This window comes from Chelonoidis abingdonii, chromosome 3 (assembly GCF_003597395.2).
Source record: "Chelonoidis abingdonii isolate Lonesome George chromosome 3, CheloAbing_2.0, whole genome shotgun sequence".
Classification (NCBI taxonomy): Eukaryota; Metazoa; Chordata; order Testudines; family Testudinidae; genus Chelonoidis; species Chelonoidis abingdonii.
This window is the reverse complement of record NC_133771.1, coordinates 64,981,818-65,008,397: the sequence shown is the minus strand read 5'-3', so window position 1 is coordinate 65,008,397 and position 26,580 is coordinate 64,981,818. Positions and strand designations below refer to the sequence as shown.

Genomic DNA, 26,580 nt, shown 5'->3' with positions numbered 1-26,580 from the left:
CCATACTTCTCCCACCCATAGACAAAAACCCTCCAGTTTCACTCCCAGGTTCCTTCTCCCTCTCCCTCAGCTCCTCCATTACCCCAACTCTACAAAGCCTTTTCACTGCTTCTGAGGGATGGGAAATACATTTCTGTATTGTAGTTTAAATGAATTACTCAAAGTTCTGTATTAATATGCCTATTAAGGAATCTGCCAGATAAAACCATTACCTGAATCTTTTTTTTTCCTGTCCCTATTTGTTACAGATATACTAGCTCATAGACTTTAAGGTCAGAAGGGACCATTATGATAATCTAGTCTAACCTCCTGCACAACGCAGGCCATACAATCTCACCCATCCACTTCTATAACAAACCCCTAACCTATGTCTGAGTTATTGAAGTCCTCAAATTGTGGTTTGAAGACCTCAAGCTGCAGAGAATCTTCCTGATAGGTATTTTGAAATATATTACCAAAGTAATTGAAACTGGCATGATTATATTGTGTTATTTTGATAAATAAAATATGCAGAATTTGGTCAAATTTTAAAATATTGTGCATAGAATTTTTTATTTTTCGGAGCAGAATTATCCCAGGAGTAGCATCTAAACTTTAGGTTTGCAGTTTAGAGGCCCTAAACTAAGATATCTTAATAAAAGTATTACAAAGTTACTGTGGTAAGTCCATTTAAACACACAGACACACACACACACACACACCGACCTTACCAGGCCATATAATCACTCAGCGTGTTGTTGCTTGGTGTTCCACAAAAATACACTGGATCTTTTCTTTTAGGAGCAGCTTCTACTGGCGATGATCTTTTTGAAATGGGAAGGATAGGCTGTTCAAAACTTGATCGCTTTCCCTAACAACAGTAAAGTAGGCTGTTAGTTCAGAAATTCTCACATAGAGTAAGAGCACATTAGTCTCAATTTAGTGAGCATGAGCTTTTATGAAGCCCTGTAGATTTCTGCATCCATAGCAATACGTAAGAAAACAAAAGAAAGTGACTAGACAAAACCACATTTTACATTTCTATACAAGAAAAGAATGAAGTCACCTCTGAGTAGCTCTTGTGTGTCTCTTCTGGAATCTCCCATTTCTTTGCAGATGTAACACAATTTAGTTTTAACTGCGCCACTTGTTTTCTGTAACTTCCAAGAGAACTGGACTGTTCCTCATGACTTTCCAGACACCTCAACTCTGGTATCCTTTGTTCCTGATGCTGCACATTTGTTTCTGAAATAAGTCATTTTTTCTTCTATTATTAAAGGAGACAAATTTTAAATAAACCAAATTATGTGCATCTCATTTTCTGGGTGCTGAATTTGACTTAAAGGTCTGATTCGCAGAAGGAGTAAGTGCTCACATTGGCAAATAAAGTTAGTAGGAGCTGTGTTTTAATCAGATAAAGTGCTCTATAATGGCAAGTATTCTAAAAAAATCAGATCCTAAGCAGCTCACATTGGGCACCCAAAATTAGTGGACATTTTCAACTTTAGTGTTTGTGCTTCAGTTCCCCATTAGCAAAATGGGGATAATACCCCCTTATCTCACAGGGATGTGCTGAAACCAAGTGTTTCTGAAATATTCAGATGCTATAGCAATGAGGGACACATTAAAAATCCATGCAAAAGTTCATAATTCTGTCTTCAGAGAAGGGTTTGAACAGTGTACAGTAAATAAGGCCTGGGGCCACCCACTGAATAATGGAGGAGAAAACAAAATATTGACTCGTTTATTGAGTGTCATGCATTCTGCACCCTGAATGAAGCAAGGGAACCCTATCGAAAAACTGTGTATGATTAAGCCTACATTTTAGTCACGGGTATTTTTAGAAGTAGTCATGGACAGCTCACAGGCAGTAAACAAATATTCACAGCCCATGACCTGTCCATGACTTGTACTATATACTCCTGACTAAATCTTGGGAGGGGGGTGGCCCGGGGGTGCCGCAGATGCTCGGATGGGGAGTTGCCTGGGACCCCTGCTAGTGCTAGGGGGAGATGGGAGTTAGTGGGGCTGGCAGGCTCCCTACCCAGCTCCATGTCTCTCCAGAAGCAGCGACATCCTTATCGGTGGAGGTCTCCCCCTAGGAGCTGAGAGATGTCACCGCTTCTGGGGAGTGCCACCCCGAGGTAAGTGCCACCTAGAGCCCTCACCCACTCCCCAAGCCCCAGTCCTGAGCCCCCCACCCAAAATCCTGCTACTGTTGAGCTGGGAGGGGGAAACTGCCCCAGCAGTGGCCGGTGCAGCTGGTTGCTGTAGAAGTCACAGAGGTCACGGAATCCATGGCTTCCGTTATAAACTCGAAGCCTTATGTATGATCGTGTGATTAAAGATTGTATGATAACGCATATGAACATGTGGGGGCATATTATAGTTGCACAGACATCCTCAATTCATGCATTTCTTAAATTTTGAATGATTGATTTTGCAATCTTAATGTTCTTTTCATGTATGTATTATATTAATAACTAATGCTAAAAAGAATGTTACCTTTTGACGGTTTCTGCAACTAACTCTAATCAGCCTTTGAGTACATAAACTAATCACACTTATTTTCAGATAATAGAAATGGGTGAGTTGTTCAGTTTAAAAATGAGCTACTTTTTGTAATAGATTTTTACTACAGACAGTGGGTGTTTTCATGACTGATCAAATTCTGCTGTTGGAAATAATCAGAAGCTAGCAAGAGGATTATTAAGCACTTTGTTAAAATTTGTGTGTGCATTTTGTCCCCAATTAAAAAAGTAAATAGGAGCAAAAGAGGTGGCTGCAAGTATCCCTTTAAAATATTAGGTTTTTTCAAAGCTGCTCTTCATTGTTAGACCTTGATACTTCAGTTTCCCAGAAACTGTTTCCTTTAAACACTATAAAAAGAACAGGTAAAAAGAAGGTGGTTTAAGTCACAAGCTCTCTATCACCAAGTTTTAAGTAAGAGTAGGGTAATATCTTGTCAATTGCTTGGAATCTTCACGTAGAACTTAAGAATATTTCCAGGATCTATCAAAAATATTACAATTATCTATAATAAATTAGCAAAAGTTTTAAACTATACGAAATAGTGCAGACAGGAATCTGGGCACTCAGCTGGCGCTGAAGCTTTTTTTTTCCCCTTTCTTTTTTTAAATAGCTGGTGCTCAGACACAAATAGATACTGATCCCAACAGTGACAGCAACTGCACTCACTGAAAATTTAAATATAGGTCAGAATACCATCTGAGGTTTCACCATCACCATTTTTACTACGAACAGGCGTCTACATTTGTTTGTCTCTTAAACAGAATAAAGAATTAGACCCCTAATCAATAGTACCACTCATACTCTCTTGCTCTCTCACACAGATAGACACACATTCATTTACAGGCAGCATTTTATTTTAGTAGTGCTATTTGGACTATGCAGGTAGGATGACAATGGTAAACTGCATAATCTTGCGGCAAACACAAGGTCAAGTCTCTTTCCATCTGCCCCAGAGACTACAGAAGAATCACTTTTCAACTGAAGAAATGAGTGGGAAAAAGGAGGGGGCGAAACAGCAATCTGTCCAATTAAAGAGCAGTGTTGGCTGCAAATAAGATTTATTCTAGTCTGTTTGACCAAAGGTATGACTACTAGAATACAGGACCAGAGTGGGGAGTTGAGCCAGTTTTAAAACGTGGCAGCGGAATTTTGAATTTAACTCCCAACATCTGAGACTGATTAGTCTCTTGCCTTCCCTGTCCCTATACACAATTAAATAACATTGGTAATTAGCCAGATCCAACAATGCCTAATGTGTTCGTCTGACTTTTTGTTTGTAGGAACTGAAAGTGTGAATTAACTCAGTGCCATTTTGTCAAGGGCAAGATTAATTAGAGTTGCCTGAAGGAATCTTATGGATTTTCAGCTATCTAAGAGCAAAAGGGAAGAAATAGTCTTTAGTTTCTGGAAGTTAGCTGATGTAACAAAAGAATTCTTCTGATCTATTTCATTTATGAATTGATAAAGAAAGAAATTGTGGCAGAAATGAGACATTCTTCAGGGGAAAGAAAATACACGGACAAGTGTTTCACATTCCACATTATGTAGATTTAGAAAATAGCAAACACCTCAAGGCAGGGAACATAAAATGGTGTACAAGACCTTGAAGCATTTATTAAAACCCCCTGAATCCACTACATACTACCTCAACTGACAAGATCACCACCAATGTTTTTAAAAATATTAAAAGGCATGTTACGGACTCTTTATTTAAGCAGACAAAGAGAGGACAATTTCATTTCATGGCTCTCAAAGGGATCAAAGAGCGAGCCTGCTTCACATTTGAAACACAAGACTCAAAAGTAGGAACGTAGGGTAACATTTTAAAAGAACCTGACAAAGTCAGTGAGACTTTGGTTCCCAAGTGCCTCAGTCATTCTTGAAAATGGTAGTTGGGCACTTTAAAAAAATGTACCCTTGGTCAATATATTATTTTTAGCCAGAGCTACTTTTAGTTACTACTGATGAAGGCTAAATTCATGCTGGTAACCTAGATAAGAGTTATGCATCCATTTCTAGTCTAGTAATCCATCTAGTCTGATGATAGGAAATAGTATCCTCCAACTTTGTCGTATTGTTTAGCTGAGGAGCTGGAACTTTGCCTTTTGGGGGGGGGGGGAGGGGGAGGGGGGAGAGAGCAAGCATGATATTCAAATTGCCAAAAGTCTTGCTCTCCAAAGGTCAGGATTCATGTAATTTTCAACACCCTGTCTACTCATAAAGAGCTAGCAAGGACAGAGTAGATGAACATTACACCTCTACCTCAATATAACGCTGTCCTCAGAAGCCAAAAATCTTACCGTGTTATAGGTGAAACCATGTTATATCGAACCCGCTTTGATCCATCGGCGTGCACAGCTCCGTCCCCCTGGAGCACTGCCTTACCACATTATATCAAATTCGTGTTATATCGGGTCGCGTTATATCAGGGTAGAGGTGTATATACAGGCACAGCTGTTACAATTCCAGCACTCAGTGGTGAGAAGTTAACAAGCTTCAGTTTTAAACATATTTACAGTCCTTTCTTGGAAGGTTGACTTTGCCCAACCTCACCCCACAAAAAATTCTTCCCTAATCACAAAAGTAGTAAGTATTGGCAAGTTATAAGGTTCCCTTTAGCAGACATTCTAAACAGAACAGCCCACTTAAAATGCTTGCTCCATTTTGGATTGGTAAAAATTTAGTCTTATTAGGACAATTACCTTCTTTTCTTTTTGTTGCAAGACTTGAATCTGTTTTATTTTTTAGGGTTACAGTTGATACAGTTGCAGTTTCTAAACTCTCTTCATCTGATATCTGTGATTGCACAGAGCTTTCATCTTGTAAGGACTAAAGAAAACAATATATATTTATAAAAGCATAAAGAAAAAGAACTCAAACACAGTATCTAAAAGTCATTTCCTTGGAATAATAGCTTGCCATTGATATATCCCATACCAAATAAACACATTATTAGTTCTAAACTTTAAATATATGAATATAGAGAAGTTTACACCTGTGTAATCATTCCAATTCTTCTTCTTCTCTAAATTTTCCTATTTCTGGTATGTTTTTTTCCTTTTTTAAATAAAGTGAAGCAACCAACAAAATAATTTTAGTATTCTTAATCCAATTCTAAATTGTTTTATGCCAACAACAAATCTGCATATCTTGAGCACTCTTTTTTGTTAATAAATCCTGATATTCATATTATCTTCTTGACTACCACCTCACATTGCATTATTTATGACGAGACTTTTATTCATTTGTCTCTCTCATCATTCCTTACTAGCTTGAAAAACCAGTTACTATAGGATAAGTAACTGTACTTTCTTCAAATGATTATTCACAGATTCCACTCTGGGTGTGTAGCAAACAGTCATCCCAGCACTAAGAGGAGTGAGAACAGAGGCCTACCTATCACACTTTCTATCCAATCTAGAAGCCTGTGAACAGCGAGATGTGAAAATGTGGCCTGACCTACACATTCCCACTTAGCATATCTGAGATGTGGACATTAGCTAACTGGGCCACCAAGACGGCTGAGGTTGCTTGGGCATGGTAGAGTAAGCTCTAACATGTCCTTATGAGTCTTTCTTGGCCAGGCCATAACAAATCTTAACACAGTCCAAGACGCATTTACAGAGTTTGTGCCAACACCACTTGTCCCTTAGCCCTTTCAGCAAACATCACAAAGAACATGGCACTACATCTGAATGATTTAGTCCTGTCCAAATAAAAACAATGATCTTATGACATCCAGCATATGCAGTCTCATTTCATTCAGGGAAGACCAGGAGATGAATAGATCAGTTAATATGGCATCAGAACATCTTCGGCAAGACAATGGGGTGAGACCTGAGGGCAACTATCCTTGAGGAAAGCTGTATATGGCAGGCCCACCCTGCATCTCCCCAGTTTTCTCTAGTCATTGTGATGACTGACAAGTGATAAAGGAAGAGGTTACTCACCTTGTGCAGCAACTGAGGTTCTTAGAGATGCGTGTCCCTGTGAGTGCTCCACTTGAGGTGTTCATGAGCCCCTACGCTTGTAGTCAGAGACTTTTAGTACCAATGCCAGTTGGGCTGCACATGCGTAGTACCTGCCTTGCGCTGCTGCAGGCAGTTAACCTATGCGACCAACTCCCACTCAGTTCCTTCTCTACTGCAGAGACTAATAAAGAAACTCCGAAGTAGAGGGGAGGAGGGAGGGTAGTGGAGCACCCATAGGGACACACATCTCGAAGAACCTCAGTTACTGCACAAGGTGAGTAACCTCTTCTTCTTCGAGTGCTGTCCCTGTGGGTGCTCCACTTTAGGTGACTTCAGAGCAATGACCGCCGATGGAAGGAAGGGCTTCAGAGTTAAAGTCATGACCTCCGATAGTAGAGAGCATCTGAAGGAGGTATCAGTTGTTTCCTGTTGCTCTAAGGCATAGTGCTGTCTAAAGGTATGGACTGCGACCCAGGCAGCAACTCTACAAATGTTCACAATAGGTACATTGTGCAGGAAAGCCATGGAGGCTGATACGGCTCTAGTGGGATGTGAGCGAATCCCCATGAGGGATTGGCAGTCACACTGATGAGACAGTTTTGTGCCATTCTGGATCTACATGGAAAGTCTTTGTTAAGAGATGGTGCTCCTTTTGGAGCATACAGTGATGGATAGAAACAGTCTGGGTGATTTATGGGACGGTTTAGTCCTGTCTCTGTAAGAAGCCAATGCCCTCCAAACATCAAATTAAGGAGCGTGTAATGTGTTCTATCTGTGTGGAGTTTAGTGGTGTGGTCTGAGGGAGACTTCATCCTCAAAGACCATGTATGGAGGGTCTGCCATGAAAGCCCTAAGTGCTCCCACACGTGTGACAGATGTCATTGCCACAAGAAATGCTACTTTCATAGAATGGTGTAGCAGTGATTAATGTCATCCTGGGTTCACATAGGGAAGAGGTGATGATTCGAAGGACCAGGTTCAGGTCCCTTGGTGTAGTAGGCTCACGTAGTTCAGAGTAGGCACTATTGAGTCCTCTGAGGAAACACTGGGTCAGTAGATGGGTAAAGATGGGATGGCAATCACCTTGGAGTGAAATGTTGTGATGGTAGGTAGACGGACTTACTGAGCTCATGGATAGGTCTGAACGTCTGAGTGCTAATAGGTAACGCAGTATAGAGGGTAATCTCCCTGGATGGAAGCCATCCGTTTTAGTTGGTACCAGGCCTTAACTTGTCTCCCCTTCAGGGTGCATGGGCAACAGTTCATTTCTGTTCAACTGAGCCTTCCTCTGAACAGGTCAACTCAGATTCCGTGAGCAATGGAGGAGCCATGATCTGAGATGGAGTTTCCGTGGATGCAGGACACAGTCTGAGTCCTGGGACAGCAGGTGAGACAGAAGTGGGAGTGTGATTCATGGATGCATGGTCATGCTGAGGGAGTAAGAATATCATGGTTTGGCGAGACCATGATAGTAGAATTACTGTGGCTCATCCAGCCTGATCTTGTGGATCACTCGGTTCAAGAGAGGAATAGGAGGGTACGCATAAAGAAGGGGAGCATTGCACTAGAGGAGGAATGCATCGCCTAACGACTGCACATCGAGACCTGCACCAGAACAAGCACATCGAGACCTACACCAGAACAAAAGCAAGGGTGTTTGGTATTTTGTGCAGTTAATAAAAGGTCTACTGAAGGGAACCCCCAGTGCTGAAGTACATGCAGGAGCACAGTGTTGTCGAGCTCCCTTCGTGGTCCTGAGAAATTTGTCTGCTGAGGGTATCTGCTGTGGTGGTGTGGATATTGTGTCTGATGCACCATCGTCAGGGTTTTATGACTTGCACGTAGAGGTACTGTGAGTGTGCTCCCTCTGGTCTGTATATATAATACATACAAGCTAAGGCTTCAAATAGCCTTGTCCTTGATGAGTTGCAGGAATTGGGAGCAAGCGTTGTGGACAGCTTGAAGTTCCAATAGGTTTATATGTCGAACGGATTCCACAGGAGACCAGCAGCCCTATATAGAATGTGGGTGCATGTGGCTCCGCATTCCAGAAGTGAGGCATTTGTGGTCTGAATGAAGAGTGCCCTCATGCATACATTAGTCAGTCTTGCCCACCAGAGAAGGGGGTCCTTTATTTTGCCCGATATTGTTAGGTGTTTGTTTATGCTGTGCCTGTGTGGAACAAAAGTTTATACGCAGCCTTCCTTGTAGGCAACGGATGTTTAATCTGGTGTGTCTGACAGCAAATGTTGTGGCTGTCATGTGGCCAAGGAGCTGGGGGTAAGTCCTGGCAGATATCTGTGGGCTATTTCACACAGCAGGTATGAGGCTGGTGAGATTGAAAGAACATTGTCTCTGTAGTGAGGCTATAGCCTTGATAGAGTTGAGGTGGGCCCCAATGAAGTCCAGTTCTTGCACTGTTGTTAGAGTGGGCAGGTTGGTATTTATTAGGAAGCCCAGATTTGTGAAGAGGGTTACCATCTCTTTGGTGGCTTGCAATGCTGTTTGTTGGGTTGATGCTTCTAGCAGGCAGTTCCTTATAGCATATAGTATGACCATTTTTAATCGTGTTTTTGATGAACTTGTTGAATTATCTGAGGTCGAGCATTGCTCTCCATCCATCAGAGTTCTTGTTAGGAGAAGTTGATGGTTGGTATGCAACTTAAGTAGATTGTTGTCCACTCAGGGCCTGTGTCTGCAACCCCAATGAGTCAAATCAACACTGTTATCGTGAACAAATTGGCCGGTGGTATCATTGGGATGTAAAGTATCAGAGGGCTAGCCGTGTTAGTCTGGATCTGTAAAAGCAGCAAAGTGAATACCCACTTCGTCGGATGCAACCGTATTCACCCATGAAAGCTCATGCTCCAATACATCTGTTAGTCTATAAGGTGCCACAGGACTCTTTGCTGCTTTTATTGGGATGTAAAGTAATTCCTCTGTTTCCTCTTCGGTTTGGGGTTATAGGTTCCCAAGGATCGGAGAGCTGCTTGTGAGTCCGTGAGTGAGTGGAGTGAGTTGTCTGCCTTTCTGGTGAATAATTTGGGCTGGCAAGTCTTCCACCATGAATTGCACCTCTTCAGGGAAGCCAGAAAGATAGAGCCATGAACTTCTCATTACAACCACCGTCGGACACAGATGTTGCAGCCCTGTCCTCAGAATCAAATGCTGTGAATTGTTCTCCCTTATCCTTGGCAATACAATTAATCAATTCAGACATTTTTGTGTAGCTTGTATAGTTGTATTTTGTTAGTAATGTTGCATAGTTGGCTATGCGGCGGTGAGGAGCGGCCAAGGCATAAGCCTTATTGCCAAAACTGATCAAGTCTTTTCCAGTCCTTACCATGAGTTGTGTTTCAGGACTGCTGTTGCATGCCACGTTGCTGGACTGCATCTATCACTAAGAAATTATGCGCTGGATGCGAAGTCGATGCCCTTTGTTGGTACACACCTCCTGCTGGACCTTCCACCAGCTGGAGGCGCAGCTGCAGGGGTCCACAGAATGACCCTTACAGGGTCCATCAGTGCCTCATTCATATGAAGAGAAATTTTTTTTTTTTAAACGAAGCAGATGTATGCAAAAAAACTCACTAGCCCATGCTGTATCACAGGGACCTCCTCAAGGAAGATGTCCAGAGAAGGCCACCCTCTCAAATAAGCCATGGAATAGTTTGAAATCATCCCCAAGATTAGGGGGAGGAGGCATAAAGGTGTACGCTGTGGACAATGATGGCAAGTGGGTAGGTGATGTCTCCTGCAGGGGTGGAGATTCTTCCTCCCCTTCCCCTGGTACCACTGAGGGTTCTGGTACAGAAGCTGTGGGGAATTACTGTGTGCTGGGTCTGGCTGTGGCGGGCAGTCCCCCCCTTGTGTGGGGCATATGACCCAACGAGTCCAGTATGCCCACTGGGATGAGAGCTGCATAGGGGGTCCCCATACCACTTACGTATCTGGGGACAGCATAATAGGCCCCAGGAGAGACTCCTGCGTTGACTGACTCCTGATGGATAGGAGCCAATGGGGGAATAACTCCCTGTTCTTCCTGATCTTTCTCCTTCAAATAAGGAGCGAGACAGCAAGTGATGTTGGGGATGGAAGGAGACTTGGTGCCGAGGGTATCATTCTCATATCGGTACCGCAAATAAAGGGATCAAGGGCAGAGCCAAATACCAGAACCCTCTGTCTGAGGAACTGCTGCTGTGCGGGTTTGACTGGCCCCTGGGGCTGCGTCCTTGTCAGTGCCAGGGCTGCGGAGGGGAAGGCAGTGCTGCTGGCTGCACCTCTGTGCGTGTTGGGTGCACATTTGAAGAAGCCACCTTTTATAGTGGCGCCGCACCGCCATTTGTAGACAGCAGTGCAGAGGAACAGGGTTTTGGTTTCTCCTTAGTGCTTGTGTCAGAGCCGGCTCTTGTAGAGTCTCTGGCTCTAGCGGTGCCAGGATATTATGCTACTTTGGCTCCCAGTGCTGACAGCACAGCCGGTGCTGGTATTGGATGCCCGCTCACAGAACGAATATAAAATGCAGTGCGGAGGCACAGGGTTTTGATTTCCCCATAGTGCCTGTGGTGCAGCCAGCTCTTGTAGTCTCTGGCTCTAACGGTGCCGGGATTTTCCACTACTTTGGCTCCTGTTGCTAACAGCACAGCCGGTGCCGGTATTAGATGACTGCCCGTGGAATGAACGTACATCATGGTGCAGAGGCATGGGTTTTGATTTCCCCATAATGCCTGTGTTGAAGCCGGCTATTGTAGAGTCTCTGGATCTAGCAGTGCCGAGGTTTTCCACCATCTCAGCTCCCAGTGCTGACCACACAGCCGGTGCCAGCACTAGATGCCTGCCCGTGGAGGCACAGGACTTCGAAGCCTCTGTCTGAAGCGGTGCCAGAGCTCTCAAGCATCGGAGCTCCTGGCGCTGACATCACAGTCGGTGCTATTATCTGTGGGACGGCTGTGGGTTTGTTTGTTTGTTTTTTATTCCTGCAGTGGGGACCCAGGTGCTCTCTCGAGTGATGTCTGGTGGGGCACTCCAATGTGGGGTTGGAGAAAGCACTCCTGTTCGAAGCTGCGGCTGGTAAAGGGGGGAGAAGGGGCCAAGCCTCATGCCCCGATGCAAGTCCTAGAGACCTCTCCACTCCCTGCCTTTCTGTGAGCCTGAGGAAATGCAACACTTTGTTAGTTCCTGCGTAAGAGGCACTAACACATAGGTAGCAAACACACCAAGCGTGGCTGTCAGGGACAGACACTCCGAGCCTGGAGGAAAGGTGCTGAGAGCCCGGGAAACTGAGCATTCCCGTTAGGGGGATGGGAGGGGACTACGCACATGCAACAGACCCAGCACTGCTACTAAACGTCTCCGACTACAAGCGCAGGGGAGCACAAACACCTGAAGTGGAGCACCCACAGGGACAGCACTCGAAGAAGCAGCACATAGCTGATTTACAGCAGGGGGTTTCACCTCAGGCTTGACAGCACTAGGTTAAGGTCTCATGATAGAGGGGGGTTTCTGAACTGAGGGGAAGACATTAATAATCCACTTAAATAATCTTGATACCTCAGGGTGCAAGAAGACTGTTTAGCACTGGACCAGAGGGTGATTAGCAGATGTTACTGCCTAAAGCACCCATATTGAGCTGAGTGAGGTCAGCGAGTTTTAGAGAAAGCAGACAGTCTGATATCTATCTTCTTCTCTGAAGTAATATGTCCTAATGTCAGCTAGCTAGCATCCAGGCAGTCAGGAGACATTATACTGGGTCCAGGTGAGGAACTCGCTGTTGCACTGAGAGACCAGGTCCAGTTGAGCTGGTAAAGTGATGGGTCATCAAATGGATACACTCGCTAGGGATACCAATACTGCCTGCCCCAAGTCAGTTCTATCATGATGACTCAGTCCACATCCTGTTTCAACTTTCTCAGGATCCCTGGTATTCCAGGGATGGGGGTAAAGTGCATATTAGGTTCAGAGCCCAACCTAACTAGGCTAGCGCCCCCTCTGAAACAAAACACTGGGTATTATTTGTTGTGACTCACGGTGAAGCTGTGACCAACCAGTGATTGAAGGTGACCAACCAGTGATTCTAAATATGCAGCTCCTGGTCTGCATGTCAAAATTGATGTTTCCCTGTAGGGCTCCAGAAGGGAAAGCAGTCAAAGAGGAAGTGGAGCTGTCTGAGGTGGAAATGTGACCTCTTCCTCAGGGATTCCAAATAAGTAGTACTGCTGCAGTCTGGGTCTGTTGCTGTTGATTCAAGAACTTCCTCTTAGGGGCTAGGACAGCAGTTCTCAGACTGAGAGTCGGGACCCCAAGTGGGTTGGGATCCTGTTTTAATGGGGTTGCCAGGGCTGGCGTTAGACTTGCTGGGCCTTGAGAATGAAGCCAAAGTCCAAGCCCCACTGCCCAAGGCCGAAGCCCGAGGCCTTCAGCCCAGGGTGGTGAGACTCAGATTACAGGCCTCTCAGCATGGGCTGAAGCCCTTGGATTTCAGCTTTTCTGAACACACACCATGCTTAGGGTAGCGGGGCTCAGGCTTTGGCCCCCTTGCCTGGGGTGGCAGGCCTGGGTGGCCTCAAGCTTCAGTGGGTTCAGGCCTCGGTCCCCACTCCTAGGGTCATGTAGTAATTTTTGTTTTCAGAAGGGGATGATGGTGCAATGAAGTGAGAACCCCTGGGCTAGGCTATAAAAGCCCAGGGATCTCTATGTGGCCCTAGATTCCTTTAGAGTATGCAAGGTATTGTCAGTGGCACTGTTCAAAAGTTTATTGTCCTTGAAAGTGAAGTCTATGGCTGTCTGGACCTCCTGAAGGATGCCAAATGCCTGCAACCACTGCACAACCCAAGAAGCAGCAACACAGTATTCTGTCTCACTCTGAGTTTCTAACAGGGAGCAGGAGGAGGCATATTCCTCTTCCGGAAGTGGAGCTGACTTTTCCAGTGTGCTTCATCTCTGCACATGTACTGGAGATAGTTTAGTGGACACCTCTCACAATCTGTCAGAGGGATGAACTCAGCAGGGGGGCTGATCTCAAGGTGCAGTGTATTATGATGCAGTGGGGGAAGGATGATGATGAACCTCCATCATCAATTCCTATTGCCAAGGTAGAGATGAACAGTTCTGATGCAGGCATGGTGCAGAGAGAGAGAGAGAGAGAGAGAGAGCGCGTGCACTTCAGTGGCTCTGAGGTGCCCAGTATGGGGACAATCAGTGCCATGGATATTGTTTCCCTATTTGTGCTGATGGCAGTAAGAGTCTTAAGCTTAACAACTGCTGGTGCCATCATAGAAGGTTCGGTATGGGACTTGGTCTTAAAAATCTCTTGGTGGTAGTGTCTTAGGGGAAGCCTTCCATCCCCATTCCATTCCTTGGAGCAGTACTCCATACATTCTCTCCCTGGGGTCATCCCCAGTGCAGCTGATGCAGAGTGCAGATTAGAGGGAGCATGGGAGCTCAGCATGGCATAACTGTTAGTAAAACTGCTGGACACATGTGGCTGGCTTGATATCAGGGTTGTCTCTAATGGTTTTCCCACAAGAGAGGCCACTTATATAGAATGACGTGAGAAAGAGCTTCAGCTTTGATTTCCTTGTCATCTAGGTCTTCTTTGAAAAGGACCTGCATGGAACAGTATGATGGAACATGATCCAGACCATGGCACTGGGCACAGCTGTCAGTAACAGGCATCGTAGGACAGGCAAATTTTGAAGCCCAAGGATTTAGGCCCCACCATCTTATGGGAGTGTACAGCGGTTTGGGAATTCTAGGAACAGAGGAAAACCCCAAGGAGGGTAGAAAACCTATCCCAATTCTTTGCTAAGCTAAAAAATAGTATAAAACAATACAGAAAATTTAACTAGAATAAATTTTAACTACAAAAATTGAAGTGTACCTAATAAACCACTGTTAAGAAATGCAAACACCATGGGTTCCATCTTGTGCCACGGGTGGTACAAAGGAACTGAGAGTGAGCTGTGGCTGCCCTGCCCTTTATACCCACTGCTACAGAAAGCAAGAGAGCACACAGGGCACAGGTGCAGCCCCAGACACTGCTATTCAAAACAATCAGATCTTGTGTGCTTGAGGCACATGCACACTAACAGTGGAACATGTAGACGATCACTTGAACAAACTAATTTTTTCAATGTACCAGATTTCAGAGGGTAGCCATTTTAGTCTGTATCAGTAAAAACAACAAGGAGTTCTTGTGACATCTTAGCAACTAACAAATGTATTGGGGTATAAGCTTTCATGGGCTATAATCCACTTCATCAGATGCATGGAGTGGAAAATACATTAAGCAGGTATCAATATACAGCACATGAAAAGATAGGAGTTGCCTTAACAAGTCGGGGGGGTCAGTGCTAATGAGGCCAATTCAATTAGGGTGGATGTGGCCCATTCCCAACAGTTGACAAGAAGGTGTGAGTATCAACAGAGGGGAAATTATTTTTTGGAGTGACCCAGCCATTCCCAGTCTTTATTCAGGCCTAATTTGATGGTGTCAAGTTTGCAAATTATTTCCAGCTCTGCAGTTTCTCGCTGAAGTCTGGTTTTGAAGTTTTTGGAATTAATTTTCAAACCTGACACTGCTTTCATTCCCCATCCCCCCCACACATACCTAAAACATCTTTAGCTTTCTACAGTTTCTTATTTGAAACAGAAAAATAAAGTTACCTTTAAGTCTCCCAGTTCATATGAATCATCCTCATTAAGTTTTGGTGCATGCAGTAAAAGAGGCGCAATCAAATTTGTGCATTTAGAGCCAGATATCTGCCTGTTTATATAAAAGACAACATTAAGAGTAAAAGAAACCTCAAACTTCAAAATTTAAGGACAAATGTTCACCTGTTTTGAGCTAGCTGTGCAAACGCTGGACAGAAGTCACAAAATCATAGGAGCAGTGAGAACGTTCCGATAGCATAGTAATGAGTACAATATAAAAATCTAAACAGATGACACACTATCCCATGATATGGCAGAAGCCGCTCCATATGATGAGTTCTACTTGGTTTGCTTACCCAGTAAATGGGTACATATGTAGGTTTGGAATAATGAGGTTTTTGTTTGCCCTCGCCCCTCCTTTTTTTAAAACATTTTTGAATAATAATTGATGCGTTTCTTAAGCTTTTTTAGATTTTTATCGATTTAATTTTTCACAGTTAAAGGAAATTACAAGACGGGATCAAACAAATTCAAAACGTTAAAGCTTTATAACCATTAAAACAACAATTGTCAACATACACAAAGCAAATATCCTTAAACTCTAAGTTTTCAAGCAGCATTTTTCTTACTTTACCTATCTGTACATTTCTATAATTATCTATGGAAATATCTTTTCCTTAGTTTGCATGCACATGGTGAAATTGATGTTTATTAACTTTTACCAAAAAAAAATTAATTCTTCCAAGCCTACCTATACTCCTGTACAAAGATTTGACTTGGGTGGTCATTTGAAAAAGTTAGTGCATCACGTATTCTTACCTATGGTAATACAATAGGTGTGTGGGTTTTTTTTGTTTTTTTCCCCCAATTATCATCGTTGGCAGTTATGACCAACTAAGTTGTCCATGTCCTGAAAAGAGCTGTCAGTTCTACTGCCCCACAATATCTTTAGAGTAGACAGATTAAAATCTATTGTTTTGCAACAAGATTTTAATGTAATTAACTGTACCTCTTTGTAACACTAGTTGTAAGTGGAGCATCCTTCTTCTTCACAGTATCCACAGCATCAATTACTAACTTAACAGGAACTCTCCCAAATGGGCACACCTAAACATTTAAACAAATTGAAAGTGATCAAATCTGAAAAACAGGGGCGGGGGGGGGAGGGGAGCGGAGAGAGAGAAGTAAGCATTCAAAAAGCTTCCACCTGGTTAGATTTGTTTAATTGCTTTAAGGGATTGCGCCCAACCCGGACTGCATCAAACTCTTGTGGAGAGTTGTTGTTCTTCCTAAAAAATGAGAATACACACTGCAGTTATCTCAGCAGTTAAAAAAAAAAGACAAAAAAAAAAAACCACCACACCTTGAATAAAATATAAGAATTTAAATCGTTACCCAAGAGAAGATCTGGGGGCATTAGCAGAAATTTCACCAGAATCACTTTTTTTCCTACTCCGGACATTTCCAGCCATGTTTTGTGGTCCGGATTCTTGTATACTTGATACTATAAATAAGTTAACAAGTATTTTGAATTATTAAGTGACTACCAATGAAATATGTACCATATTTCAAAATATTAAACTGCCCTAAGCTTGCATTAACTGTAGGATTTTAATGCACATCAGTGAATAAGTTAACTGTTTTTCTCCTTCAGCAACTACTAGCCTCTCTGTAACTGTGTTCAAGATATGTTGCACATGTCCATTCTGTTGTCCGTGTGTGTGTGCGCGCGTGCCCCTCAAGCACAGTTGCTGGAACTTTTTCCCCCAGTGGTATCTATCGGGTCCACTCTGGCACCCTCTGGTGCAGTGCACTCGTAGGGCCAGTATAAAAGGCCTGGCCAACCTGCACCCCCTCAGTTCTTTCTTTCTGGCCAACTCGAAAGAGGAGTAGCAGTGCGAGTGGTGGAATAGACATGTTCAACAGATCTCAAAGAACAACAGTTACAGATAGGTTAGCAACCGTTTTTATTTTGAGTGCTTGCGTAGGCTCATTCCATTGTAGATGACTCCAAGCAGTAGCATAGGAGGGGGGTCAGAGTTCATGGAAATGACGATTGCAAGACAGCTTGACCAAAACTGGCGTCGTCCCTGGCTTGTAATGGCCTAGTTGTCAGCGCATAAGTTTTCTGCCAACCAAGTTGGTGCTCTGCAGATTTCCTGTAGAGAGACCTGGGCCAGAAATGCCGCTGATTAAGCTTGAGACTCCGTGGAATGGGCAGTCAGTATAGCTGGCAGTGGAACACCCGCCTGTTCGAAACATGTGCAAATGCACTAAATGATCCAGGAGGAGATTCTCTGAGCTGAGATGGGGAGGCCTTTTATTCTATCAACTATTGCTATGAAGAGTTGAGTGGATCTACAGAATGGTTTGGTCCTCTAAATATAGCATGCTAGGGAACATCTGACATCCAGAGAAGATGATGCTGCTCTGAACCTACTGTAACAGCATGTGTGTGTGTGTGTGCTTAAGATCTAATAAAAAGTAGTTTTAGGTAAAAGCACTCTGGTTTGTATCACTCATATATCAGAAAGAAGAACTGTGTTCCCCACTGATTTATTCCTGGCACCTCCTGGAGAAAAACAGTTAAGTTATCACTGCTTTGGATTCTGAAAACTCTGTGCTCCCACTGAACAGTGTGCTCTCCATTGAAGCAGAGGCACTTGGTGCTAGGTCTGACCATTCTGGCTCTGACCAAGGTCTCAAGGACACCTCCATGAGTAAAATCTTCAGCCTGGCTTCGCAATCCATTTCTGTGCTGGGCTTAAAATCTGAAGATATAGCAACAAGGAAATTCCATCTTGGCCTTCTTAACTAGAACTAAGGGCACTACATCACTACATTTTTTTAAATGTTAGAATAAAAGGACTATCTAGGTATTTACATGGCCCTCACCAACAAACAGCATTCAAGAACCACAATCATTTATGAGTCTGATGAAGTGGGTATTCACCCACAAAAGCTTATGCTCCAATACATCTGTTAGTGTTAAAGGTGCCACAGGACTCGCTGTTGCTTTTTACAGATCCAGATTAACACGGCTACCCCTCTTATACTTGACAATCATTTATGGATTTTATCCTCAACACACCTGTGAGACATGGAACTATTTTTCCTATTTGCAGATGAGGAATGGAGGCACTGGGTAACTTAAGTCAATTGCCCAAGGTCTGTGACCCAACGAAGAACTGAACACAGGTCTCACATCTCAGTCTAGTGCTTTATTCTCTAGAAGATCCTTCCAACTATATTAGTACTGTTATTGAATCATTCAAAAAACAAAAATAAATAAATATTTAAGCTCAAGTGAAACTTTGGAATACTGAAGTGACTAACCTGTGAAGTTCTCTTTTTCTTCATCTGAAAGCAACTGCCTTTTCTGCAAATGTAGGTTTTGTAGAGCAATTTCCAACATTTCTGGTGGAACCGCACAGCATTCCACAGCTTTTTGAAGAAGCTGTTTACACTTCTTTACATTTCCTAGTAAGCAGTAAGGGACAGAGAATTCATTAAAAGCCAAGCTACCCCCTCCCCTACTTCTTCCCCCAGCGTGCTGCCTTCCTGTGCCTCCTCCTCTCCTTCCCTGCGCTGATCAGCTGATCGCCCTTGCAGGGAAGGGGGGTGCGGAGCGGAGCCGCAGCATGCTCGCTGCTCCGGGGAGGAGGCAGAGAAGGGGAGGGGGCAGGCAGACAGGCCCCTGGGGAAAGGGGTGGAATTGGGCATATCCCCTCCAGCCCCCTGTTGTGAGCCATTCATGGCAGGAGGCTGGAAGCACCCCCACGAGCTGAGCATCCCAGCCTCTGCCCTGACCCCTGCACTCCCTCATACACACCCATCCCTCTGCCCTGACCCCTGCATCCCCCACAACCCCAGCCCTGACTTCTGCACCCCTCACCCATACCCAGGCATCCCACACCCTGACTCCTGCACCCCCTCACACACCTCCAGCCCCCGTTCTGACTCCTGCACCCCCCCAACATACCCAGCCCCCCCACACCTCATGCCCCGACTCTTGCACACACACACACACACACACCCTTGCACATCCCCACCCTCACCCTCAGCACCAGACAGGAGCTCCTGCACCCCCTCCCCCCACATTCCACCTGCACCCTTAGCCTGGGGTCCTGGCCGACAGCCCTGCTCAGCCCGCTGCCGGTCTGGGGTCTCGGCTGCCGCCCCTTGCCAGCCGGGGTTCCGCAGGCCCCGCTCAGCCTGCTGCCAGCCTAGGTGAACGGAATCCAGGCCGGCACCGGGCTGAATAGGCCAGCAGCATAAGAGCAGCATTTTAATTTAATTTTAAATTACGCTTCTTAAACATTTTGAAAACTTTGTTTACTTTACATACAATAGTTTAGGCATATAATATAGACTTGTAGAGACCTTCTAAAATATGTTAAAATATATTACTGGCACATGAAACCTTAAGTTAAAGTCAGTAAGTGAAGACTTGGTACACCACTTCTAAAAGGTTGCCGACCCCTGGTCTCTTGCATCTCCAGAATCCATTCCAGTAAGTGTCTGGAGCACACCTAAGCCCACACAAAGCAGCTGGAGGAGAGGTGGTGGTGCTGCCCCTTTTATAAACTTTCAGGCCAGTGGTTATGGCACTTACCCAGGCTATGGGAGACAGGTCCATTTCAATATGTATTCGTAAAAGGGGACTGGAATCTGGGTCCAAGATGAGTGCCCTAACCACCAGGCTAGTCTCTTTCCCCCTTTCTGGCCCAATAACAGTGGAAGAACTCCTATAAGAGGGTGAGAGAGACCTGTCCCAGAATACCCCAAGCCCCAGACATTAGGGCAAATCATCTGGGAGGTGGGAAACAAATTCAAATCCATTCTCCACATCAAGCAGAGGGGGAAATGGAACAAGGTCTCCCAAATCCAGGGTGAACATTCTAACCACTGGGCTGAAAGTTATAATAAAGGGACACTACCGCCACCTTGTTTTTTGAGAAAAAGGGCTTTGACATCTAACCCCAGGGAAAAGTTCAGGCTGAATTTCTAGTGGAGTTAAGTGCTTACGTGCTGGTTGGGGGAAGTGCATAGGTCCCCTTGAGGAGGATGGGCTTAGGCCACTCTCCTCTCCTTGGCATTTCCTACTAGCTAACTTGGACTGCTGCCTGCTCAGCTTGCTGGCTTTTGTGGATCCCGTTCTTAGGCACCTAACTCTTTCCATGAATTGTACAGAATGCCTCGGTGCCTCACTCGGAGCTGTGGATTCCACTGGGTCGCAAGGCACCTAAAAATCAGATGTTCTAGCCCACAATTAGTGATAATTGGTAAAAATGTGATTCAAGTGACTTGCCCAGTGGCACAAAGGAACTCTGTGGCAGAGACAGGGATAGAATCCATTTTCTCCAGGATGACATCCAATTACCTTAACCGAGAGACCATTTTTTCTCTTTCAACAATCCCCTACCTCATTCACTACACACTTTCCAGCTTCTTCAACTAATAAGGCAGGGGTCCTACAGACAACAATCTCATTCACTATACAACCCTGATTAATGTCCACATTAATTTCTGAGCACTGAATAAGATGGGATCCTGTGGGGGTCGGAGGGTACAACTATGTGACCATGCTTTTAAAAATCTTTCATAACACATAGACACAAGGGTGTCAAATTAAAGCTGTATGGGCAATCTTAATTCTGGCATTTTCTACTTTTGAATGCTTGACTTTGCAATCTTACTATTCAGAGCAGGGTATTTTTGGAAGTAGTTAGTATTCATGATAGAAAACAACTATAGCATTTACAAATATTCAGTAAGTCTCTGTAAATGAAGACAAAGGAGGAGGATGAGCTGTTGGGGCAACTAATTAAGTCAGTCAGTGACCAGGCATAATTATTTATCACATTCCCTCACAGCCTCCAGTGTCTAGAAAGAAGAATCTAATTCTCTGTAAGAAGGCATACATAATGAGAAAGTCTAGCTGCCTCCTCTAGGGGCCACTGTGGCATTAAAAAAAGGAAACAAGAGTCACTGCCAATTACTGGAGGCAATTTTTCTAGGAGGAGAGGAACATTTAGAGGAGCATAAAACAAAGCAGTTGGGTAATATGTCTTAATAACAAGGGAACTAAGTTACAGGGAAGCATGGGCTCGAGATCAGAATAAGGGAACAGAACAGACAAGGACGGGTGTCTGTGAAACTGAAGACATTGATTAACTTCCTCCAAGAAAGGTTATACTTATTACATTAAGTGTTGCTAAAATACTTTACTTTTCCATTTAATTAAGTTCTGTAATTACTTCAGGAATTTTGTTTGATGATAACACAGGTGTTTCATAAGCCACTCTTTATTAAGACATGCTCCATAGTATGATAAAGTTTGAGAACTCCTGCTATTGTCTACCTACTGCAGTTTGTAACAGAGTTGTGACTATAGACCCCAACTATACAGACTATATAGGAGCATCGCACTGAGCACAGACCAGCAATATCAGTAAGTACAGATGTCATGAGTTGAGGCTGAATACAAACCTGACGAAAGAAGCTCTTTTCATAACACAATTTTTATCCACTCTGGATATCAAAAAAATAAATATTTAAACATATTTTCCTTTTATAAAATAAACCTGAATAAAATTAAATTTGAAATTATGACAACCTATGTTAAGCCCTAATCTATTAAAATCACTTAAAAAAAATAAAAAGTACACTGCATCACTGAGCCTTTCAAAAACATTATTGGGTTAAAAGGTGCTGCTGTTTTAATTATATACAGAATTGAGGGAAATTTTGACTAGTTAGGTCAACACAAGCTTCATAAATATTTTATAACGTCACATGCTGCATTAAGTATCTGTATTATTTTCCATTTTTACAACAGAGAGAATGCTCTAGACGTTTTTCTAAGTGTAAGTACTTCCAGTTATTGTACAGATAAGCTTTAGCTTCAATTACTTTAGGTTTCAGTTTAGCTAGCAAGTACCGAGAGAAGAAGTTACTCACCTTGTGCAGTAGCGATGATTCTTCAAGCTGTTCCCTCCTATGGCTGCTCCACTGTAGGCATCCCTGCATCCCTGCGCTGCTGATCGGAGAACTTTAGAAGTAGTGTCCATTCAGCCTAAGCATGTGCTGCCCCTCGTGGTCTGCCACAAAGCTAGTCAGCATGCATGGGCGAACCCTCCTCAGTTCCTTCTCTACAGCAGAGTCAATGACAAAAACTCCAAAGTGGAGGTGAGGAGAGTAGGTCATGGAACACTCATGGGGGGAGGACGGGGGCATCTCAAAGAACCATCGTTACTGCACAAAGGGTGTCACTTCTTTTTCATCGAGTAGCTTGCTAGTGGATGCTCCACTGTAGGTGACTCATAAGCAGTGCCCCCCACTGGAGGCTGGGGCTTCAGAGTTGAGTCTGTTATAGCATTGCGACACTGAATCTGGCGTCTACAGCAGAGTCCCCAGGATTGCACAGTGTTCTGCAAAGGTATGTGCAGATGCCCAGGTAGCTGCTCTGCAGATTTCTGATATAGAGATATCCTTGGAGAAGGTGACGGACGAGGAGACCAATCTCGTAGAGTGCATCCATATTGAAGATAGAGGTGCTACATTACACATATGGTAACAGAGTTTGATACAGTTCAAGACCTATTTAGAGAGTTTTGAGCTGAAATCACTGTACCTTTTGACCTATCTTGCAATGGAGAGGAAGTGTCTAAGATTTTCTAAACGCTCTTGTCCTGTCCAAATAGAAGTCCAAGGCACTCCTCACATCAAGCATATGTAGAACGGCTTCCCTATTATCCTGATGAGATTTGGGAGAAAACGGTGGAAGTTGAATAAGTTGGTTGATATGAAATGTGGAAGTCACCTTCGGAGTGAACTTTGGATGTGGTCTAAGTGTAACTTTGTCAGGGAAGAACAATGTGAAGGGAGGATGTGCCATCAGAGCTGCTATCTCCCCTATCCTTCTCACCGAGGTGATGGCAATCCGAAATGCCATCTTTCTGGAAAGCTGAATTAAAGAACAAGTGGTCATAGGTGATCGCGATGATGGGATGGATTAAACCCTCAGCAAGTTTGAGGATGACACTAAGCTGGGGGGAGAGGTAGATATGCTGGAGAGTAGAGATAGGGTCCAGAGTGATCTAGACAAATTGGAGGATTGGGCCAAAAGAAATCTGATGAGGTTCAACAAGGACAAGTGCAGAGTCTTGCACTTAGGAAAGAAGAATCCCATGCACTGCTACAGGCTGGGGACCAACTGGTTAAACAGCAGTTCTGCAGAAAAGAAACTGGGGATTACAGGGGATTAGAAGCTGGATATGAGTCAGCAGCGTGCCCTTGTTGCCAAAAAGGCTAACGGCATATTGGGCTGCACTAGTAGGAGCACTGACAACAGATCAAGGGAAGTGATTATTCCCTTCTATTCGGCACTGGTGACCCCACATCTTGAGTACTGCATCCAGTTTTGGCTCCCTACTAAAGAAAGGATGCGAACAAATTTGAGAGAGTCCAGCGGAGGGCAATGAAAATGATTAGGGGGCTCGGGCACAAGACTTATGAGGAGAGGCTGAGGGAACTGGGCTTATTCAGTCTGCAGAAGAAAAGAATCAGGCGGGATTTGATAGCAGCCTTCAACTACCTGAAGGGGGATTCCAAACAGAATGGAGCTAGGTTGTTCTCAGTGGTGGCAGAAGACAGGACAAGAAGCAATGGTCTCAAGTTGCAGTGCGGGAGGTCTAGGTTGGATATTAGGAAACACTATTTCGCTAGGAGGGTGGTGAAGCACTGGAATGGGTTACGTAGGGAGGTGATGGAATCTCCTTCCTCAGAAGTTTTTTAAGCCCCAGCTTGACAAAGCCCTGGCTGGGATGATTTAGTTGGGGTTGGTCCTAATATAAGCAGAGGGTTGGACTAGATGACCTCCTGAGGTCTCTTCCAACCTTAATCTTCTATGATTCTATGGGTTCAAATGGAAGTCTAGTCAGACCTTTTAACACTAGATTGAGATCCCATTGTGGGGTAGGAAGTCTGGGCTGGGGAAAGAGGTTCACTATGCCCTTGAGAAATCTCTGTAGCCTGGTGGAAGAAATTTGAGTATCCTTCCACCTATCAGTGAAAGATCGCAATTATTGCTAAATTTACCTTCAGTGAGCTAATAGGGATCCCAATTTCTTAAAAGTCAACAGATATTCCAGGACTACAGGTAGAGTGGCTATGTCTGGGGTGATGCCATTGGGCTGGCACCAGATTTGAAACGTTTTCCACTTTTGTAAGTAGGTACAATGAGCAGCTACTGCCTTACTGTGTAATAACACCTGCTGTACCTCCTCAGAGCAAGATGTCCCTACATGCTGGAACCATGAGGGAGCCAGACTTTGAGCCACAGTATCTGCAGGTTGGGATGGAGTGTCTGTCTCTGATTCTGCGATAGAAGGTAGGGAGTGACTGCAAGAGTCATCAGTGGACCCAGTGTCAACTGTGACAACTAAGGATACCATATCTGTCTGGGCCAAATAGGAGCAATTAGTATGATCTTTTCTTTTTCTCTTTTTACTTTCAATAGGACTTTCAGTAACAGAGGGAATGGAGGAAAGGTGTAAAGAAGGCCCTTGCCCCATGAAAGGAAGAGAGCATCTCCCATGGAGTGTCGTCCAGTCCCCACTCTGGTGCAATACCATGGACATTTCTTGTTCTGGAAAGCAGTGAACAGGTCTATTGTCGGTGTCCCCCATTGTTAGAATACGTTAGGGAGTCTCACTGAATCTATTTCCCATTCGTGGTCGTGTGGGAATTTGCGGCTGAGACCGTCTGCCGTTATGTTGTGTACTCCCAATAGGTAGACTGCTGATATTGTGACATTGGGGGAAATGCACTATAGTTCCATAGCTTCAATGATTCTATGCACAGGGAGGGTGACCTAGCACCTCCCTGTAGGTTTATGTAATACATGCAGATCATATTGTCTGTCGTGACTTTTGCGTGTTTGCCTTCAATCAGGGGGAGGAAGTGAACGTATGTGTTTCTGATCGCTCTGAGTTCAAGCACAATCTCATCATCATTGCCAGATGAGAAATGGCCTTGAGGGGTAACTTCCTCCTCAACTTCAGCCTCCTGTTCCTCCCTTGTCTTTTCAATGGGTTCAGAAGCCCTCAAAGCAGCAACTGAAGGACAGTGTCTCTTTGATTGCTAGTAGGCCACACTTGAACGATGGGAGGCCTGTTGTATTTGAGCCTGACAGGAACCCCAGTATCACCATTGACATGGAAAGGGACCCAGTGGTTGGTACCGGGGCTGTCCAAATCAAAGAAGTTGTGGATCAGGACGACAATATGACTGAGGTCCATAGTGAAATTAGGCATCTTTTGTAAGGTGAGAAGAGAGGCAGGAAACCATGTCCTCTTGCTCACTTTCTGACACGGAAGATGAAAAGGGTGGTGTGAGACAAGAAGTCATCAGCAAGTCAAAGGTTCTGGGTGAACTCAGTTCCAGGGCCTTGGTACTGAGCAGAGGCAAAACTGGTGCATCAGACACCAAAATATCTGTCATGCACCAGAAGTCCAGTGGTGATGAAGGGAACAGTATCAGTGGTGGTTTTAGGTGCCAAGAGGCCTGTACTGACGCAGTTGGTGATGTGGACCTGATAAGTATGGTCTGTCGCTGCCTGGAGTAGCACAGGGGGTACTGATGTCCATGTCTGTACCAAAGGAGCCTTGATGGTACTGATGCTTCCTTGTCTGTGCCCATTGGGTCCATAGGCAACCTGACGTGCACTGTCAGGAGGGTACAGTGAGACCACTGGGTATCGGATTTAGATGGTGGTGATGGTAACGATGATACTGATCAAGCGGGGGAGACAGTTTTCGGCTTGATCTGGGCTCGCTATGGGAATTCAAGGACTTTTTCTTAGAGGTCTCACATAAGTGGCTTACAGGCATCTCCTTAAGCTCACCTCCCTTGGAAGTAGAGGGTTGTGGTGAGGTTTCCTGACACTGCTCAGGTGGCTGAAGGGCTGACTCCATAAATAGGAGTTTTCTTCAGTTGCGGACACAAACCACACTTCTGTAGGATGTTTCTCTCTTCCAGACAGCAAACGCATTGAGTGTGTCCATCTGTCACTGGGATAGATTCCTTGCAACTGAGGCATTTCTTGAAGCCTGGGGAGCCAGGATACACTTCCATGCTGATGACAAGTTCTACTCGATAACGATCCAAAGCACTGCAGTCTAATGCACATTCATTTTCATCATCTGAGTCAGATGCCACCAACAGAAGGTTGATTTTCTGTTTCCGTGATTCAGGTTCTGTACTTTCTGCATCATGTTGCTCTTTTAAGACTTCTGAAAGCACGTCCCACATCTTTTCCCTCTCAGATTTTGGAAGGCACTTCAGATTCTTAAACCTTGGGTCGAGCGCTGCAGCTATCTTTAGAAAGCTCACTTTGTGTTTTGTCAAATATGCAGTGAAAGTGTTCTTAAATCAAACAACG

At 44.3% G+C, this 26,580-nt stretch overlaps 1 protein-coding gene across 2 annotated transcripts in view; it reads right to left on the bottom strand.

Moving 5' to 3' along the window:
* Positions 1–26,580, bottom strand: part of TTK (TTK protein kinase) — a 95,289-nt gene that overhangs the window by 54,570 nt on the left and 14,139 nt on the right. For both annotated transcript variants that reach the window (XM_032774990.2, XM_075063817.1), the window contains exons 4-11: positions 18,471–18,614; positions 16,530–16,638; positions 16,342–16,423; positions 16,144–16,241; positions 15,147–15,246; positions 5,214–5,340; positions 1,046–1,224; positions 711–850 (exon numbers count right to left, since the gene is read on the bottom strand). In XM_032774990.2, coding sequence (XP_032630881.1) covers positions 711–850; positions 1,046–1,224; positions 5,214–5,340; positions 15,147–15,246; positions 16,144–16,241; positions 16,342–16,423; positions 16,530–16,638; positions 18,471–18,614 — 979 coding nt within the window. The remainder of the gene's footprint in view (positions 1–710; positions 851–1,045; positions 1,225–5,213; positions 5,341–15,146; positions 15,247–16,143; positions 16,242–16,341; positions 16,424–16,529; positions 16,639–18,470; positions 18,615–26,580) is intronic.